We start from the raw sequence: 18,830 nt of genomic DNA on the forward strand, positions 1-18,830 counted from the left end.
ATTCCCTATAAATAGCAGATAACATGAATTTTTTTTTTTTTTTAGTGTGTACACTTAAGCTCTGGACACTTTCTAATCACTTTGAAATATTGTACTTATAAAATGGAATTATATAATTTCTGGTGGAAATAAATGAATGATAGCCAAAGTATGTTTCAAATTCACTTATTTTCTTTTAATTTACTTAATTTTGAAAAGTTAAAGTGAATCAAAAATTTTAATTCTGATCAAAACCTCTTTTGCATTCAAAAGGTTCCTCCAAATAAGCAAAATATGATTGCCTGTATAAGTTTACAAATACCCTAGGATTTTTACGACTTATGCATTAAATTTAATTAATTCATACTTACTTGCTTTCTTTAGCTTTCTGTTTGAATTCATTTACATATTTAAAAAACAGTGTTACATTAAAAAGTCCATGGTCTGAGTCTTCATAAATTAACCTAAAAAATAAATAAATATTAAAAATCACATATTTTTAATGAATATTTCATGTAACCTAAGCACAGATATTTGATGCAGGAATGCTCAAGCACATATTGGAATTATAAATTGGCTTTATCTCAATGTAATCTTCAAGTTATATTCATGTTATGCATTGTAAAAAGCAGTTTTGATTTCTTGCCAATTTACTGCATGCAGTAAATTTCAAAATTTCATTTTTGTAACTTAGTAATTTTAAATAATCTGTATAAGCTCATTTCTTGATTAAACTTTGAGCAAAATTTTCAGATTTTGTACACTTTTAAACAGCTCCCAAACACACAAAAATTGTTTACATATATGGATCTCAGATGTTTTGTACTTCCTGTACTATGTCTCCAGTGCTGTAAGAATGGCAGAACAGGCAAGTGTGGTAATTTACTTTATACAGAGTTTTTCATTTAATTACACATTTTTCACTTTTAATATTCACTGCTATTCCAGAATTGGGATTATTAGTCTAATAGTTAACCATTATGATTATTACTAAACTATTCGCCTAAACAGTATGCACATCAGTTAACCATTAAGTTAATTCCATATTATAATATGGCATTAACTTAATCGTTGACTATTAAACTAATAATCCAAATTCAGAAATGGTAAACAATGTTACCCCTTTGTGGTCCAATGTCATGCTGAGCACGACATGATAAAATTCCATTTTCAGTCCAGTATGCCCATCAGCATTTCCAATTATGGAATTTGTTTTCCAGCTGTAGTGCAATTGTCATACTATCATCTAATTGAATTTCTTATAAACAATGTGAAAAGTTAAATCCATGTTTATTGATGTTTATCAATTATTGAGCACATATTGTTTTTTTTTTTTTTTTTTAAGTCCTCTTTCAGTCGGATGTTGTTGTCATTTCTGATTATGCAATTTATTTTCCTGTTGTACTGACTCAATTATTGTACTACAATCTATCTATACTTCATATAAATAACCTGAAAAACTAAATCTACATTTATATTTACTTATTAAGAGCAGGCAGTGGAGGTTTTTTTTCCCCTATTGATGTTTCTGATTATGAAATTTGGATTATTCTGATTTCAGAATTTGGATTATTAGTCTAATAGTTAACCATTATGATTATTACTAAATATAATACCACTCTTATACCATGTGAAATTAATAATAGTTTATTAAGCTATTAATAAACTATTATTAATAGCTTTATGAAAACTCACTATTAAACTATTATTAATAGTGAGTTTTTTCATTGTACTGCCATTTATTTATACTTCACATAAACATTTTGAAAAACTAAACTGGTGTTTGTATTCAATGGTTAATGACAGATGGCATTTCCCCCCTCCTTCTCCTGCCCCTTTCAAGTCCAATGTGGAAACTGCCACAACTGTCTGCATTTCCGATTATCAAATTCTGTTTTCCCGCTGTATTGCCATCCATTTATACTTCACATAAACAATCTGAAAAACTAAGTGGATATTTACTGATGTTCATATTCAATTGTTAACAGCAGGCAGCATTTTATTTTTATTTTTTTCACTGTAGAAGTCACAAAGTATCTGGCGATCTGACTGAGGCCTTGAATGGGTTGAGCAAGCTGAACGCTGATGGGATTCTTCCTCTTGCTCAGATTAAGAACCTGAGGGGCATAGATTCAAATTGGGGAAAGACATTTGTAGAATAGATATGTGGAAATTAGCCTTTAGCCAGTGGGTAATTGATTGGTGGAACAGACTTCCATCTCTTGTTGTGGAACTTGATAGCCTAAATAAATTTAAGGCTGAGCTGGAAAGGAATTTGGAATGAATGGAGCAGTGAAATGGGAAGTTTGTTTGTTTTTTTGGCTGATGCTGCGTAAGCTTGCTTTCTTGCATTGTATGCCTCTACTAATGCTAAAGAGGTTTCACTTTTTCTTTTAAGTTGCTACCATATAAAATGCTTACATTATAGGTGAGAAATGTAGCAACAGAAATAAAGTAAAATAATGAATTATCATTCTTCTAGTGGCAAAAATGTCTAGCATAGAGACACTCACTCCCTTAATCATTAGGAAACCCCAGAATGCTTAATGCTTCAAAGATTTGAAGGAATTGTTGACTATGTATTGCACAAACCAAAAGGATTGGATGTAATCAAAAATCACCAACGAAAGCAACAGAGACTTAGATTACAAGAGGAACAGGAATAATAGAAAAATTTTGCTGTTTATGGATAACTGCACCCCTCATTGCCAAATTAATGACCTAGATGCAGTCACTGTTCAGTATCTAATCCTTAGCACAAAATCAGTGGCTGCTTAAACAATATGACAATTATCAATAAATGTCATATGTGGACAATCTTGTCCTTTTTTGCTATACTACCTCCTGATAGAAACTTAATTTTAAAACATCTTACTGAACTTATCATAATGAGATAAAGATGAAAAATTAAAAATTTCAGCACATAAAACTTCTATGATAGTATTTAAAGGTTCTTTATCTACTAACAACTTTCCTAAATTAAACTTAATGGTTGCAGTATTCCTTATGTCACTAAAACCAAATATCTTAGATTAATTATAGATAACCATCTGATCTTCTATCCTCATTTATCTTTTTTTAAAGATAAATTGAAAAACTTTCCTGGTATAATAACCAAAATCACTCACTATGACTGGGGCTCTTAGTCAAAAAATAAAAAAATAAAAAAAATAAATTAACCACTCTCTACAAGGCTGTCATTCTGCCACACATAAAACTGCAGCCTGGTTTACTCGGACCAGGCTTTCCACTTTCAAGAGTAAATTGCATACATTACAATGCAGTTTTCTTTTACTTTTATCAAAAATTTGTAGAACTGTCTCTGCTGCTGTCAGTATTGTCTGGTTTCATGCCCCTTGACTTATTCTTAGTTTTTTGAGGATTTTACTATTTCATTAAAAAAGAATATCCCTCTTGACTTTGATAGCATTCAAATTGATCCATCTAATGATTCGAAAAGAGAAAAAAAAAATCAGGGTCTTCAATATCCTTATGTCAAGGTGCGAGCAAGGTTGGAATGACTCCCCTAAAGGTAAAGTCACTAATCTTTTATTAGTCGTATAAATTTTGTCAATAAAAGTGCAATGAAATGGTTTTTGTCAAATCTATATTCTTATTTCCTTCTTACAGGGCATGGCTCTATAAATGCAAAATTTGTTCAATTTAATCCTTTGATTCCAATCTTTGTTTTCGTTGTGAGGTTGAGCTTCTCAGCACACTGTATTTACATGCGTCTATTTATGATGATTTTCGTCAAACCCCTTTTCTATCACTGATATAATCTCACGAATCATGGTTCTGTGTTTCTTTTAAACAAGACTAATTTTATTGCCATTCAAAATTTTGCTGCTTCCATTTTCATCATCAAAAGTCACTTATGGAAAGCCAATAGTAGTTTTGACTTCCTATACAGAAACAGTCTTAGCCTAATTTTTATTTATTTATTTATTTTATTTTTATTAGTATTTTTCTTGTAACCAGAACAGTACTAATAAAAATACTAATAACAAACGGTAGAGCACTACATCCAGTGGTTGCAGGATTTTGCCCTTTAGTAAAGGACAATGATTTTAGTGCCCAAGGTCCACCATGTTTTACACGTAGTTGTGGCCCACTTCCTCATGGTGTAGACAGGCACTGAACAGGCTTTCTAGGTGATCACCTTCCTGGTAGCAAAGCGGCCAGAAACAAACAACAAACACACTGTACAAACATAATATTACACACATTTCTGGCCTTTTACAGAGTTTTGTATTCATCACAGTGTAACAAGGTAGAGTTAAACTGATGTTGAAGTGCCACCCTATATATGATACTAGTCATCATATATAGGGTGGTTTGTATATATGATACTAGTCACCATATATAGGGTGGTATTTATATGATACTAGAGAGTAGTATCAGTAGTATCATATAAGACAGTAGGAAATTTAAAATCGAGAAAGGAGTTCGACAAGGAGACACGATATCTCCAAAGCTGTTTACTGCTGCCCTTGAGGAAGCTTTCAGAAGATTAGACTGGTCGCAGAAAGGAGTCAATGTGAATGGAGAGTACCTAAACCATTTATGATTTGCAGATGATAAGCCACGATCCCAAACAATTAGAGGAAAATCTTAATCAGTTATGCACAGTTAGTAAGGATTTTGGACTAAAGATGAATATGGCTAAAACAAAAGTAATGATGAACAAGTATGCCACAGAAAGGGAAATAATGATTGAAGGAGAAGTAATTGAAAAGGTGGAGTCATATACTTATCTAGGACAAGTTATTAACTGTAATAATGATAAATGGCTGGAAGTCAAGAGAAGAAAAAATTTTGGATGGATAGCATTCAGGAAATATAGTCGCATACTGAAGAGCAATATCCCCGTTTGTCTGAAACGTAAAATAATGAGCCAATGTATACTCCCCACCATTACTTATGGAAGTGGGCACTCACCAAAAGAATGGAAGAGAAGCTGAGAACTACACAGCGAACAATGGAATGAATTATATTGGGAATCAGACTGTTAGATAAGAAGAGAAACACATGGATTAGGCAGCAAACTCAAGTAAAGGACATTCTTATCAAAACTAAAGAACTAAAATGGTCTTGGGCAGGACACATAGCTCAAAGACATGATGACAGATGGACTAAGAAAATAACAGAATGGTACCCAAGAGGAGCTAGAAGAAAACCTGGAAGACAAAGGCGGAGATGGATAGATGAAATTCATGAGTTTGTGGGTAGTAAATGGATGGCCAGTGCTCAAAACAGAAGGAACTGGAAAGTTGCTGGAGAGGCCTTCATCCTGCAGTGGATCGAAAATGGCTGATGATGATGATACATGATACTATATATATAATACTGGTCACCTGCATAGTCATTGGTTTGATTGATAGGGATGAAATGCATGGGGAAGAGAGTGAAAATAATGCTGGACCGCAAAGGGATGAAAGCAAGATTGAAAGTATTCTGGAGCCACGGAACAGAAAATCTACAAAACTTTTTTGAAGCTCTTAACAAACATCATGAATGGAAAGAATGGAGACATATCCAATTAACAATGGAATACAGTTGAACAACAGGAATAAAATCCAAACTATATTATATGCTGATGATCAAGTTATAATTGCAAAATTCAAAGATGAACTACAGATAGCAGCAAACGAACCGAATAAAATAGGTAAAAAGTACGAGATGAAATCCTCCTCAAAAACAAAAGCAATACGATTATGTGGAAAAAACATACAAAGAGTCAAAATTGTTATTGATGACAAAATAATAGAACAAATATCTGACTTCACCTATTTGGGAAATTTTATATCAAATGAAGGGAAAGACATCCACACTAAACTACAAATATATAATAAAATGAATGGAATGATTAAACGCCACTTTGGAAAACAAATGAATCAAAATTACGACTGCACAACATCACTTCAAAATCAGCCCTCTTCTACAGCTGTGAGACTTGGATCATAAATAAGAAAGATGCACACGAACTAGAAGGAGCACAAATGAGATTTTTAAGACCATTATTAGGTTTTATAAGACTATACCACCAAAGAAATTTAGATATCCACGAGAAATTAAAAGTAGATAACGTAGTAAATGACATAAAATGGTATCAGCAAAAATGGATCAGCCACATAGAAAGAATGAACCCAGACCGGATCCCAAAATTAGCCTTTAACTACAAACCTACCGGCAAGAGAGATGCGGGTCGACCAAGACAAGAACACATCCAAGAGCTACAACGGAACAGGTCTTAAAAGACCTAAGCTGGACCAAGTTCATGATGATGATGATGATGATGATGATGATGATTAACAAACATCATCAAAAGATCAAATTCAAAATGGAAATAGAAAACAACAGTGGTAATCCTTTACTAGACATCCTGTGAAATAGAAAAACCCCCAGGGCTACTTATGGAAGTTTACAGGAAGCCTACAGACATTGGAATCATCTTAAACTACAAATCCTACCATGCCTTCCTCAACAAAAATTGGTGTTTTCAAATCCTTCACACTCACAGCATGCAGAATTTTTAAAGAAGAAAACTTCCAAAAAGAACTACAAACAATAGGCTTGCCTTGAAAAAGGCAAGCCTATTGTTTGGCTTGCCTTGAAAAACAGATTTCCTCTATATGCTATTAAAGGAGCAACAGAATACATCTCCAAGATCGTCACACAACCCCAACCCAGAAGGAACAGAAGAACCACCATATGCATACGTAGCATACTAATAATCAGTACAAAAAAAAAAAAAAAAAACCAATAAAATATGGAATCACCACCTTTATCAAGAGTTTGGCCTCGATTAAGCTGATCTTAAAAAACAGCGGAATAACCCTAACAACCCTATTTATAAAACAGACTGTAGGTGTGAGGGGTATAGTATATTATATAGTATAGTCTTCTACACAATTCTCCGATGTACATACATGAGAGAATTGTATAGAAGACTGAACTGCAGAATCAAAGAACATAAAAAAGATGTACAATATGGAAGAATCCTAAAATCCAATACAGCCCCCACATGCATTCTAATGTGGTGACACACGGGTTGGTTGGTTGGTTGGTGACACATGGGTGGTAGTAGTAATAGTAGTAGTGGCATGTGATGTAAGAAAGCAAGTGTATGAGTTTAGGCAGCATCAACCAAAAAAAAAAAAATAATAAAAATTACAAAACAATTCCCTCTAAATGTTTGTCCAGTTCCTCCTAAAATTTATTTAACCTATCAACTTCCACAACAGATGGAAGTTTGTTACAGCAATTAACCACCCACTGGCTAAAGGCAAATTTCCACACATCTATTCTACATCTGTCTTTCCTCAATTTGAATTTATGCCCACTTAGGTTCATAATCGGAACAAGCGGAAGAATCCCATCAGAATTCAGCGTGCTCAACCCATTCAAGGCCTTATACACATCAATCAGATCACCTCGCAGGTACCTAGTCTCCAGCTGCTGCAATTTGCAGAACTTAAGCCTCTCTTGGTAAGAAGATCCCTTCATTCCTCTCACCAAGCAAATCTACATCCTTCCTAAAATGAAGCCTCTAGACCTACCGTCTTCTCCCACTCAACCATCCTTTTATCCATTGTAGCAACTTACCCTTAATACCATTCTGCTCCAGTTTGTACAGTAATCTTCCATGTGCAACAGTGTCAAAAGCTTTCCTGAAATTCAAATATATGATATCAAAATTATTTTTTGCATCCAGTTCCTTTGTGACCATATCATAGTACCCAATCAAATTTGTGAGATAAGACTTACACTTAACAAATCCATGCTGTGCCTGAATTATTGCTGCAGTCTTGTCTAAATGATCCTGCAATGCATCTTTAACCAGTGACTCCATTTATTTTACCCAGAACAGAAGTTAAACTAACTGGTCTGTAATTACTCATGTCATTCTTCGATCTCCCTTTGTGAATTGGGGATACATTTGCACATCTCCAGTCCATGGGGACCTCCCCTAAGTCCAAGGATGCTCTCATAATTATGGCTAAGGGTTTGCTTACTTCCTTTGCTACCTCCTTTAATATAACTGGATAGATCCAATCCACCCCAGGTGCCTTTCTTAAGTTTAACTTCAACAATTTCCCCTCCACTTTGCTCTCAGTTATTACAAAAATCATTAAGCACTCTGCTACAATTTGATAACCTTCTGGCATTTTCAAACTTTAATAATTCCTCATGTGTGAATGTAGATGCAAAATACTCATTCGGTTTGTCTGCTATCTGAGCAGGATCATCAACAGTCGAACCATCAATATCAAGTGGACCAATCAGATTCATCCCCTTCCTTTTAGAGTTTATATAAGTAAAGAAATCCTTGCTATTTTTCTTAGCATCCTTTGCCAAAGATTTCTTGTAATCTGCCTTCGCCTGCCTAACCTTTGTGACTTGATTACAGACTAGCTTATATCTGCCATAGCCTTCTGTGTCGCCTGATAATTTATACGCACCCCATGCATTTTTCTTCTCTGTCACGAGTCTCATTAGTTCATTTGACAACAATTTAGGCTTAAACCTTGAACAGTATTTCTTAATAGATATGGTATGAAACTTTTAGTAGCTTCCACGATTAATTCCTTGAATGCTTCCCACTTAGAATTTGCTGTTGGTAACATCATCAGTTGATCCCACTGTACAGAATTTAAAACTGTGTGAGACCACTGTAGTCACTTTTACGGAAGCAAAAACCCTTTCCTTTACCCCTGCTGGTAATTATATCTTTAAGTAAATCCCACGTCAGTACACTGTGATCACTGCCACCTAGTGGTTCCTTTATCTGCAAATTCTAATACATGAATGATCACTGCTGACAACCAGTGATCATTTGTGTACATATTAGGAATTTTACAATCTTAAAATTCTAATTCGTGTATTAGGAATCAAGAGTATTACCCTCTCTGGTTGCCTCTCGAACATGCTGCTGCAGAAAACAATCATCCGATAAATCCACAAAAGTGGATTTATTGGGTCTTCAACAATATTAGAATCCTCTCTACAGACAACCAGTACAACAGAGGAAAATTCAGAGACGTCTTCTTCATAAAAACTTTCAGAGCTTCGTCAATTAACAGAAAACAAGGAATTGAATTCAGCCCTCAATATGTCCATCTATTCAACAAAAAAATAGAAAAGGGGGGGAAGGGAAATACAGGAAAAGAAAACAGTCCAGATATCTGGAGGAGTTGCCCACATACAACCCCACCTCCAGATCTCCAAACCCAGCCTGCAGAACAACCACAGATAATCTGAGTATGAGAGCAACGTTCACACCAAGGTTTCCACTCCAAAAAGAACTACTGGATCCAGGATAGAAAAATTTGATATCTTTCTATTGGTTAATAGATTTAATCCCTCACCCATAAATTAACTGTTGGCAGCACCTCTTGCCAGTATGCACATCAGGTTCTAGTAGCATTGGCAAGCATGAGTCTGTCAGCAGGTAAGAATTTAATTTTTATGTATGTTTATCCAAATGTATTTACTTATTTTTAAATCCCTGTATTCTGTTGTAGCCAAAATGGAAATTTAACTTAAAATACTTTAGACTTAAAATTCACAATTATTGTAATATACACTGAGTGGACAAAAATCATGGGATACCTACCTAATAATGGGTAGGCCCACCTTTTGCATGGATAAGGGCAATCACCTGGCAAGGCATTAAATCCACTAGTTCACGAAAGCATTTCACAAGTATTTCCATCCATGCTTGTTGCACCGCTGTCCATAATTCTGTTGCATTCCTGGATGGAGGATCCAAAGCTCAAACGGACCTTTCAACAGCATCCCAAAGATTTTACCACCATTTCATGGTGGTAAAATCTGGATATGCTCTTTGAACCAGGTTCTAGTCATCACAGCTCTGTGGGGAGGTACACTGTCCTGCCAGAAGAGTCCATTGCCCTGTGGGTACACGATGACCATGATGGGATGCAGATGAATGGGCACGTAACCTGAACCATTCAGAGATGCATCTAGACATACCAGAGATCCTAACGTGTGCCAGTTGAACACACCCCAGACCATTACCATCCACCTGCCCGAACAGTTCCTTGTTGACATGATGGTTGCATAGCTTTGTGCAGTTTCCGCCAGATACGCACCCTGCTGCCTGCTTGAAATAACTGGAAACAGGATTCATCGGACCAGGAGACTTGTCTCCAATCATCCAAGGTCTAGTGCCAATGGGACTCTGGTGGGTCGATGGCTCCCATAACCTACTGAGGCTAATGATCGCCTGATGGTCTTGGTGGAGACATTTCTGGCACCTCCCTCATTGAAGTTGGCAGTGATTTGTACCACTGTTTCTCTCCGGTTGGCTGAAACAATGCAAGACAGACATTAACGGCCATGTTCATCAACCACCTGTCTCCATTGACAGCGCTGGCCAAGATGAGATGTTATTCGGGAAATGGCATATTCCCAATACACTCTTGATACTGTCGAACGGAAGTAGTGCAATTTCAGTACCATGATAGGACAACTATCAAGTTTGCCAGTCAACTAAAATACCTGGGTGTCATAATAGACAATAACTTATCCTTCCAACCACATCTCAAATTCCTAAGACAAAAGATCAGAAACTACTCTGCCATGGTAGCCAGGGTCACAAGGCGAGACTGGGGGCTCAAAAAGCGTACCCCAGCCTAATACTACAAGACAACCTTCCTCCCAATAATTACACGTGCTTCAGCAATCTGGTATGACAAAACTGCCTTAGTTGTAAACAAGAGAACCCTGGATGCATTTCAATGCATCATCCTGCTCACTACCACCTGCGCCTGCAGAACAGTAAGTAACCCAGCGCTTCAGGTGATAGCAGCAGTACTTCCACTGATCTTGAAATTCCAAGAACAGGACTCCTCTACTACTTATCTAAGGAAATAACCACCGCTTTCCTTCAATTTACAATAGACCCAACAAACAACCATAAGGCAGAAAAGATCCAGCTTCAGTCTCACCTGCTGCAGGTTTGGCAGGACAGGTGGGTAGAAACAACCAAAGGAGCAATCACCCACAAGATCTTGCCGCAACTTGAAAATTTTTTTCCAAAATCGCCTACTTGGTTCTTTCCGGGGTTGCAAACAACATACTTGCTAACTGGACATGACCCCTTTAATGCAAAGTTAATGGACTTTGCCCTTGTAGAGGACCCATGCTGTACATGTGGAGAGATCGAAACCTGGGAACGCCTCATGTATGACTGTCTGTAATACGAAAATCTCAGGTGCATTCTAATCATGAGTATAAGATACCTTCCCAGAGGGCAAGAGTTTCACCTACTGGATTCAGAGGAGGAATAGAGTCCTGACCAACTTCGATCAAGAACTCTTTTCAAGAAGGAAGAAGAACGTTAAACGCAATACACTAGGAGTGAAAAATGACCAGCCAGATAACAAATTAAAACATCCTTTCAGACACACCCCAGAATGATAATTATGTGGAAGATACTAGCTGTCTGCCTAGGAATAGTGACGGTGCACTTCCTACAATGATATGAACGAACACTGAAACCAAGAAACCCTGCCTATATTCCAACAAATATGAGACCTAAGTGAAACTGACAAATGTACTAACTGAAGATAAACCAAAAACAAAGACATTCAACTTGGACCGGACACTGTCCCGCGAGTGACTCTACTACCAGACATGATCTTATGGCTACACTACGACGACTGCTGCAGCCTCACTGCCACGTAGCCAAATGGCAATCTGTACCAGCTCCCTTGCCTGGTACCTTTTTTCCTCTCCCCGGCAGGGGGAGGAGGAGATGGTCTTCCTGTTTCCTACCTTCCCTACCACTCCATATACTTTGCCTGGTGAGGCATGGGCATGCCTTACTGACCACCTAGGGTTGCCTTCCCTATCGACCCCATACTTGTCTTTCCCCCCAGTCTTCAGTCTTTTCCCCCTACTCTGACTAATATGCCAGCATAAACCCCACACAACTAATCAAAATTAATGATTTCTAAATTGAAAACTGAACCACGTTAACCTCTCCTGGCTTTTTCTAAACTTAAATGTCCCCGTTTTTTTTTAGGTCCTAGCCACCGAAATCTCAGGAAATTAGGTGGCAGGACCTGCCAAAGTATATATAAGCTACTGGGTTCCTGGTCTGCCTCCACGGGGTGTGAGTGGGGACCCAGCTGGGGTTCAGCAGCTAAATGGCCAGAAGACCAAAGGTACACGACACTAAGACCCACACACTTTTAAATCTCTATACACAATGATCCAAGACCCTCACACTTTTAAATCTCTGCCATTTACAGTGTACTGTAACACACCACAATGTAAACTATGCGGAGATGGTTGTTGTTGTCATTTGGTTTTTTTTGGAGCATTAGCAACTAAGGCCATATTGCTCCGGGGATATGCGGTGGTCATTTCCCGACCTTTCCGCATCCTCCGTATTTGGTGGTCACGGGCTCGAACCCCAGTCTGATCAAGAAGCGTATGCTACGCACTGCTGCTCCTACCCACCTGGCTACAGAGGCACACGTGGAGATGGGGGAAACCCCTGGTGCCACTCGACACTAAACACACTTATACTTACCACTTCCGCGATAAAGTTACCCATGCATCAGGCACACATTATCATCCCTCTTTCAAAGTCGGTTAACTCATGACATTTATCCATACTGACATCGAATTGCCGTTTATGTGAATGCAGTGTACCTATATATCTGCCAGGTGGTGGGTTCGTCCTCCAGCGTATATCGCGTTGCCCAAAAACCAGGTATCCCATGAATTCTGTCCTATCAAAGTAATTCAAATTGTAACCCTTTATTTTTCGTGTAACCCTTTTCTTGGTCCTTGAGGTTGTCACAGACATTCTCTCAGATATGCCAGACAAGCTGTACTTGGTACCTGGGAGTCTAAAACACTGATGGAACTGATATTCAGGTGACACTCAAATCAAGTGGACCCATTTTGGCAAAGTCCAGATGGTCTGTAACAGCCAAATCCTCTGATTGCACCTTCACGATGGTGGGACTGTTAGTAATCCTGGGTATAATCCCATGCACAAGCACACTGTGGGTGACCACCCAGGTGTGAACCAATGTAAGCAGGGGTCGAGGTGTGGCACTTACACCACATAGAGGAATGCTGCCCCTCTGTGTTACCAGGTGGTAGATGACTCTCATCAACTGGTGCAATACCACCACTTTGTTTATTGGAGGCTTGAAGTGGTAGAACCCATGTTTAGTCTCCAGAGCTAAGTTCCGGTTAACCCTTCCCCATCTCTGCCATCATGCAGTACAACTGATGATGGACATCATGGCAAGATCCAATCTTCCTTACATTTCGAGGGTACAGCTCTAAAACGATGTTCACAGGCCTGCTATTTAGTTCACCGGACTGAACCTATTGGTAACCCTTTAGGAGGTTTCTGGATCAGCTAGTGTATAATCTTGCTACCTCTACTCTGCCAGATAGTGACTGGAGGGAGTTCTTCCTATTGAATACACCATAAATTGTCAAACTAATACAGTAATCTTATCTACGAAAAGGTCTAAACCTTCCAAACACTTCCAAGTTCATTTCAAAAATATATGTGGTCTCAATTCTAATGTCAACGATGTCCATTTCCACTTGCAATCTACCAAACCCCATGTACTTTTTCTGACAGAATCGGTTAATTCAACTACTGATGATCTCAGTTGCCCAAATTATTCTCTGTATGATTCCTTTCACCTCAAAGGTGGTACTTGTGCATATGTCTGTTCCGATATTCCCTGTCAGAGACTTGGTAATTTGGAATCTCCTCTTTTTGATCTTCTCTGACTTAAAATCTCTCTATCTCGTTGTGTCTACCGTCGTGCTCTTCGACTTCCTCTCTTTGCAACTTGACTTTCTCCAGTCCGACTTTCCTAACAGTGAGGTAATTTTCCTTAGTGATTTTGATGTTCACAACTCCAGCTGTGAACATCAAAATCTGTTTTCTAGTCACACTGACCCCAGCTGGTCGAGATGCTGAGGCTATTGCAATTACTAATGACCTTGCACAGATTGTTCATTTATGTACAAGAAAATCAGAGAATCCTAATCACACAACCAACATGCTTGATCTTTTCTCACAAACAACCCTTTGAAGTATATGGTCAAAGTGAGTGGTCCTTTAGGCACCTCAGATCACAAATTGTTAATTGTCTCTTCTCCAATGGAACCTTTATCTCATGGCTTTTCCCAATCTTGTGTTGTTTGGCATTACAAGAATGCAAAATGGGATGACCTGTGAGGTTTTTCTTCTTTTCCTTGGTCGGACTACTGTTTCAAAACTTCTAATGTCAACGTTTGCTCAGATCATATCAGTGAAATTATTATTGTAGGAATGGAATCCTTCATCCCACACTCCACTTTAAAATCTCTTCCTTTATCTAAACATTGGTTTTCCAATAAATGTGGTAAGGCCGTTCAGGAGAAGAATGTTGCATATTGTAATTGGCTTGTTTCCAATTCTTCAGTTTAATTTTCTGCCTACACCAAAGCTCGCAGCAATTGTAAAGCAGTTATTAATCACTCCAAACTAGATTTTGAACAGGCTAAGAGTAGAAAACTTGCTTCTTGCCCTAATGGTAGCAGAGCATTCTGGTCTCTTTCCAAAGCTATTGGCTGCAACTTGTGCCCTTCTCTGCTCTCACCTCTGTCAAAACCAGATGATTCTGTTGTCACTTCAGCCAAGGATAAAGCTGACCTGCTAGCATCCCATTTTTCTTCCAACTCACGTATTAATGATCTTGGTAAAACACCTCAAACCATTCCCAACACACTCTATTCAATGTCTCCTGTGGTCTTCCGTCAAAAGCATGTCAGAAGGATTTTGACGAATCTTCATGCTAAGAAAGCTCCAGGTCCTAATGGTATTTCTCCACTTGTTCTCAAAACCTGTGCTCCTGAACTTACTCCTGTTGTTTGAAGCATTTTTTCACTTTCTTACTTCAAAGGTGTTTTTTCCTTCTGCTTGGAAATTTGCTCATATCAGCCAGTTCCTAAAAAAAGGGTGACAAATCCCTCCCATCCAATTATCGTCCCATTGCAATTACTTCTACTCTTTCTAAAGTAATGGAGAAATCAATTAACTCAACTCTTAAACTTTCTAGAAACCTTCCGTCTGGTCAATGATCGCTAGTATGGATTCCGTCAGTGTCAATCCCCTGGTGATATTCTGGCCTATGTTACCCATTTATGGACAAATTCAATGGAAAAGTTCGGTGAAACACAAGCTGTCGCTCTTGGCATATCAAAGTCTTTCAATAGTGTTTGGCCTAAAGGTCTTCTGAACAAGCTTCCATCTTATTGTTTGACAATTACAATGTTTTTTGTAATTGGTTATCCGGTTTTCTCTCCGATTGCTCACTGATGGTGATGGTAGATGGCTCTCTGTCTTCTATCTTCTCCACTAATGCTGGTGTCCCCCAAGGCTCAGTTCTTTACCCCACTCTTTTGCTCTTATATATTAATGACATTCTTCCAGTGACAGGAAATCCTATCCATAGTAGTGCCGATGGTAGCACATTGGTTTCAACTTTCCATTTTGAGACCTTGCCCTGCTCAATCAGCTTCAACTTCTCGAATATCCGCTACCAATTCCTTAAATACTGACCTCCAGGTAATTCTCCAGTGGGGCAGACAATTTAGTTGATTTCAATGCTTCTAAACTCAGTCTTGTCTTATATCTCGCAAAAAGGTTTCTTCTGCTCCTACTGCTTATTCTCCTGCTTATCTTTGGTGACACTCCGACTTCTAGGCAAATTGATATATCTCTTTTGGGAATCACTCTGACTTCTAATCTCTCTTGGCACAAGCACATTACAAATATTGCTTCCTCTGTATCTAAAAGCTTGGTTTTCTATTTTGCTCTTGGCGTTGCTTTTCTTCCAAGCAGCTGTTCACTCTGTACAAATCGCAAATCCGCCCTACCACGGAATATTGTTCCCACATCTGGGGCAGTGCCCCGAAAACCACGCTCGGCTTCTAGATTCCATTCAGAAGAGGGCAGTTAGGTTAATTAATGACTCATCTCTAAACAGTCTCTCCACTTTCTGCCTCATTGACATACTGTTTCTGTTGCATGCCTTTTCTACAGATACTTCCATGGGTACTGTTCGTCTGAATTGGCTTCTATAATTCCCTGACTCTTTCAAAACAGTCCGAACACGTGCCGCCACCAGCCAACATCCATTTACTGTCCAACTTCAAACTCACAGAACCAACTTTTCATCTTTCTCGTTTATTCATTCAACTGCTGTTTTCTGGAACAATCTTCCTTCATATGTATTTCCTGAAAGTTATAGTCTACAGAAGTTCTAGTCTAATGTCAATAAATATCTTCTCTTGTCTTTTCAACCTCCAACCCAAGCACAGTACTAAGTACAAGTACTAAAAAAAAAAAAAAAAAAAAAAAAAAATTCTACCCGCTCTAACAGCATGGTCTGATGATGGATATTAGGGCTTGCAAACTGGTTAAATCGGTTTTCATATTGAGTTGTTAAAACCAAAACCGAGATTCTAAAACCGGATTCGAATATTTTCTTAGTTAGTCCTCGAATATAATTTTTTGTTACGCACATTTTCTTTTGTTTGTTCGTTTGTCTGGATCATTCAACTGCTTTATGTTTTAAACATGTTTTTTATTTTATTTTATGTTTAGGTACAAATCTCATGGGCAAGTGGCCCAAATCTAGGAGATGTACGTTTTATCTTCCAACCTGTATCATGGCATGATGCAGGTGTACTCATTTATGACTGAGTGAGTCAGAGCGATAGCGTAAAAGAAAATGCTCAACATTTCTCCGTTCCATCTATCTTGTTCGCCAGGCAAGTAATGGAACACACCTTATTGATGGTTACCCACTAGAACAAATTCATTGAATATTGCATCAAATTTCAATCGTAGAAAGTTTTTTGCTTTTATGTAATTTTGAAAATACAATCAATTTAATTGGGGGGAAAAAATTGCAAGTAAATAAATAAAAAATTTCTTTCTTGAAAATTTTGAAACATTATTATTATTATTATTATTAATATCCATATGATGCAAGGAAGCCTGAGGCTTATGCTGCACCAGGGAAAAAAAAAAGTTCCCAAGTCACCCTGTGAGAGAGAGAGAGAGAGAGTCAAAAGTAGAAGGGAATCACCAAGAAAGAGAAAAATGATGATATCCAGCTCAGGATCCTGAGCTGGATCAAGCCCATACTTACCAGATGTGTGCCAAGCCCATACTTACCAGATGTGAGCCCCCGGGGTTCATTTGCCTCGTTTAGACTCTTCATTCAGCCTTGCGGGAGTGACGCATAGTATTGTGCCTTTGTTATCTTCAATATTTTATTTAAAATTGTCGGCGATATAAATTCCTACTAATTAATATTTATTACTCTTAATATGTCTAAGATGAAATCAAATGTATGGAATTATTTTTCTCAAAAAAGCAAAGATGAAGCACAATGTTCGAAATGTCAGAAGATAATGAAGTAGTCTAGAGGATCTACATCATCTTTGATGTTGCATTTAAAAAAAATGCATCAGATTGACATTAAACAAGATAACAGTGAACCTTCCGTAAAAATGGTAAGAACATTAGAAAACTTTATCGTTAAAAAATCTATGGAAGAAGAGATTTCAAAATTAGCTGCTTTAGATGGATTTTCTTTTAATTCAATTGGCAAGAGTGAGTTTATACAATCAAGCCTTCACCTTCAGAGAAATAAATGCGATAAATTACCACCAGCCTCAGTGAATGGAATTAAAAATATGGTTCTGAATTATTATAAAACTAAGAACTCATTAAGCATTTTAAAAATTCATTGGTTTTGGGTGCAAGGTATTCATTGACTCTAGACGAATATACATCTATACAAAATAAAAGGTATATTAATATAAATGTGCATTCAAAAGACAATCATTGGCCATTAGGTCTTATTGAGATTAATGGTTCACTTGATAGCAGAAGAACTGAGCAAATTGTGAAGGGACACTTAAAGGAATTTGGTTTGAACTTGGATGAGGATATTGTTGCCTGCACCACTCACGGAGCAGCAATGATGATTAAGTTTGGCAAGCAAATTACGCCTAATCATCAACAATGTATAGCCCATTGTATACATCTCTCAGTTATAGATGTACTTTATGAAAAAGCAATCAATTATGGTGCCACAGTCTCTGAGTTCCCCAAAGACAATGAAGAAAATGAAAATAATGAAGAAAGTAGTGATGATGAAGAAGTTGAAGAAAGACAGAAAGTCATTCTTTATCAAATCGACTTTACCGATGAGCTCATTTATTTCTTCAATCCAATGGCCAATATTGTGCAAACTATTAACAAAGTCAGAAAAATTTGCAAGCTTTTTCAAAAATCACCTACCAAAAATGACATATTATTACAAAATTTTGTTAAAGCAAAATTTAATGGGAAAGAATATAAACTTATATTAGATTGCAAGACTAGATGGGATAGCACATTCTATATGATTGAGAGATTTTTGAAATTGAAAAATTGCATTCCAAATACTCTATGTGGAGTACTGTCAGCTGAAGCTATGTCTAATGATGACTGGAAAACACTTGAATTGCTATGTGAAACTTTGCGACCAGTTGAAATGATTCTGAAGGCTATAATCTCAGAAGATACAGACTTATTTAAAGCAGTCTTCAATAGAATTTTTGCTTGCTAAGCTTGATACAGCAGAAAACTCATTTGCTTTAAAATTTCACCAAAGCCTTTTGTAGCGTTACAAAGCAAGACGAAATTGCCAAACTGTGGCTTTGCTGAGCTATCTACACAACCCCAAAAAGTTTAGGAAAGAAGATTCAGGTTCAAGAACTTTTGATTTTCCAAG

The 18,830-nt window shown here is 37.4% G+C and overlaps 1 protein-coding gene across 3 annotated transcripts in view; it reads right to left on the minus strand.

The window, feature by feature from the left end:
- Positions 1 to 18,830, minus strand: part of Vha44 (V-type proton ATPase subunit Vha44) — a 249,734-nt gene that overhangs the window by 81,234 nt on the left and 149,670 nt on the right. For all 3 annotated transcript variants that reach the window (XM_090381677.1, XM_090381676.1, XM_090381678.1), the window contains exon 9: positions 351 to 443. In XM_090381677.1, coding sequence (XP_090237803.1) covers positions 351 to 443 — 93 coding nt within the window. The remainder of the gene's footprint in view (positions 1 to 350; positions 444 to 18,830) is intronic.

Source organism: Mastigoproctus giganteus, chromosome 9, assembly GCF_048544385.1.
Source record: "Mastigoproctus giganteus isolate SK-2022 chromosome 9, ASM4854438v1, whole genome shotgun sequence".
NCBI classification, from domain to species: domain Eukaryota; kingdom Metazoa; phylum Arthropoda; class Arachnida; order Uropygi; family Thelyphonidae; genus Mastigoproctus; species Mastigoproctus giganteus.